Source organism: Limulus polyphemus, unplaced genomic scaffold (assembly GCF_000517525.1).
Source record: "Limulus polyphemus unplaced genomic scaffold, Limulus_polyphemus-2.1.2 Scaffold1224, whole genome shotgun sequence".
Lineage (NCBI taxonomy): Eukaryota > Metazoa > Arthropoda > Merostomata > Xiphosura > Limulidae > Limulus > Limulus polyphemus.
In genome coordinates this window covers 91,031-93,388 of record NW_013666834.1, presented here as the reverse complement: position 1 = coordinate 93,388, position 2,358 = coordinate 91,031, and the positions used below count along the sequence as shown (strand labels likewise).

At 29.2% G+C, this 2,358-nt stretch overlaps 1 protein-coding gene across 2 annotated transcripts in view; it reads right to left on the bottom strand.

The window, feature by feature from the left end:
* LOC106462680 (histone acetyltransferase KAT6B-like) overlaps positions 1-2,358 on the bottom strand; it is an 87,870-nt gene that overhangs the window by 14,410 nt on the left and 71,102 nt on the right. For both annotated transcript variants that reach the window (XM_022390007.1, XM_022390006.1), the window contains exons 16-17: positions 1,629-1,713; positions 446-602 (exon numbers count right to left, since the gene is read on the bottom strand). In XM_022390007.1, the coding sequence (XP_022245715.1) occupies positions 446-602; positions 1,629-1,713 (242 nt within the window). The remainder of the gene's footprint in view (positions 1-445; positions 603-1,628; positions 1,714-2,358) is intronic.

Here is a 2,358-nt window from a genome sequence, read left to right as displayed (position 1 = left end):
TATATATATATATATATATTCATAAATATATACAAATATTTATTTCACAGGTTTATCTATCTGGACTGAAACCAGAAGATATTTAGTAAACTAAATTACCTCTTCCAAGTGATGCTGTTTGTTGTTTAAGCAAAGCCACATTAGGCTATCTGCTGTGTCCACCGCAGGGGAATCAAACCCCAGATTTTAGCATTGTAAATCCGAAGACTTACTGCTGTCCCATTGGTGGACTCCAACTGATGCATCCATACAATAATATTAATACTCTTCCTGGTAGCCTATTTTGAAATATACTAGTTTAACCTACTTTTTAGTACTGTGTTAAATAATTCAAAAGGTACACTTACATTCCTCACAGGCTTTGCTATTTATACGTATGTATACTAGTTGTGAACTTTTTACACACTTCTATATATAACAAATTTCACTGACATGACTATCTCACCTTCTCAAATTCACTGATTTCAGAAGTCAGGGAAGGAACGGAAATCGCTGGTATCCACCTCAAACACTTAGGATCAATTTCCAATCTTTCATTCCTACGGACTGCAGCTTTTCTCATGTAGCCCTCAAGCCATGTCTTGTCAACGATCAGGTTTAAGCTGAAAAATATGAGACATACAAAAACATTTCCTAACACACACATATTTTCATCAATAAAGGAATTCCTTTTTCTATTAATGTATCAAGTCATTTTCTATTTTATAAATTTTGATGCTCAGTACGAAATTAGCCATCAAAACAAAAAATAAATAAAAAAATGAAGGAAAAAAAAAGTTACACTTATAATCACACCTATAAAAGTTCTTTACAAGAGCTGGAAACAAAAATCTACCATGAACTGTTGTAGAAATCAACATACATAGTTGGACAAGTGAGATATGAAAAAGAAAAAAAAGTACATTTTGCACCGTAAGCCCTAGCAAGCCCAGGAAAATTGTCAAAAACATTTAAAAGCTTAATAAAAGATTAAAATGCTTCTAAACTAAGTCACTAATTCAAATTTACATTTTCTGTTTACATTTTTTGGATTCTCTATAAACAAATAAATGAATAAGTTGACCACATATTTTACAGATATTCTACAATACTGTTCAATACACTGTACATCTTTCAATGTACCTTCAGTTTTAAACTGATTCTCTTTGGCTTGCAAGTCTGACACAGAAAGCACTTAAAATTACTACTGTGACAAGATCCTTGATCTCAAGCTTACAAAAACCACCAGTAATTATTATTAGGGTCATAATTTTTTAAAATTAGAGTAACTTATTGTATTTTAACTACTTTTTACATGAGTAGTTTTGTTATTATTTACCAGATAAAAACATAAATAAAGAAGATATAACGTAAAACTTCTATGACAATGGATCACTGAAATTAAAACAATTATTCCACTTACAGATAATACTGAAGACTCCAGCTTATGTACTATAACCAAACCAAAATCTTAATCATAGTTTCATTAAACAGAAAGATTAATAGAAAAATATAATTTGTATTTCAATTTCATTTTTAACAATTAGAAAGCTTTGTAGAAGCTGCATTTCTGTTAGTTCCCATTATTCCTATTCAAACAACTACATCAAAATACAACTATGATAATAAATAAACATTAAAATACTCACATGTCATCTTTATACTTAAGAACTCCAATAAGTTCAAGTATTGAACTTATGTCTGCAGTACTAACACCAGTTTCAGTGGAAATATCTACAGTTATCATAGAAATACTGTTGAAATAATATACAAATGACCAGAAGCTACAAATATATTTCAAAATCTTGAACACACTTTAGGTGATTAGTGTTTTGACTTCACTGAATGAACATTAACTTTACTATAAAATCTAAATCTAAGAGAAAGAAAAAATTCTCTAAACCTACAAATCTTCTTTAGAAACCTGATAATACTAGCTTACATTTCCTTGCTTTTTAACTCTTTCAGCACAGGCTCGGTCCCTGGGACCGACCTCATAATAATTTTGTGCTTGTTATAGTTTTCGTGCTATAACTTTTAAATTAGTAAGCAAATGTTAACAAAATTTGGTTGATTATCAGCAAACGTTACAATGCTTTCATACACAAAATATCGATTTTTTTTTATTAAGTCTTAAGGTTTGTAAAGCAATGTTTTTCTCATGTCTATTTTTTCTTTTGTTGCCTATCTATCATGCAAAGTAATATTAATTTTAAGATTAAAAATACTTTTATGCATCAAAAAATTTTGAAATTTCATATATGCTTTATAATGTCCACATAGTTATCAAACATTTCTTAGAAAAAACTTAATATATTATTTGATATATTCAGTAATTAATCTCTGTATGGGTTTGACCGATCTCGCAACCACCTTAAA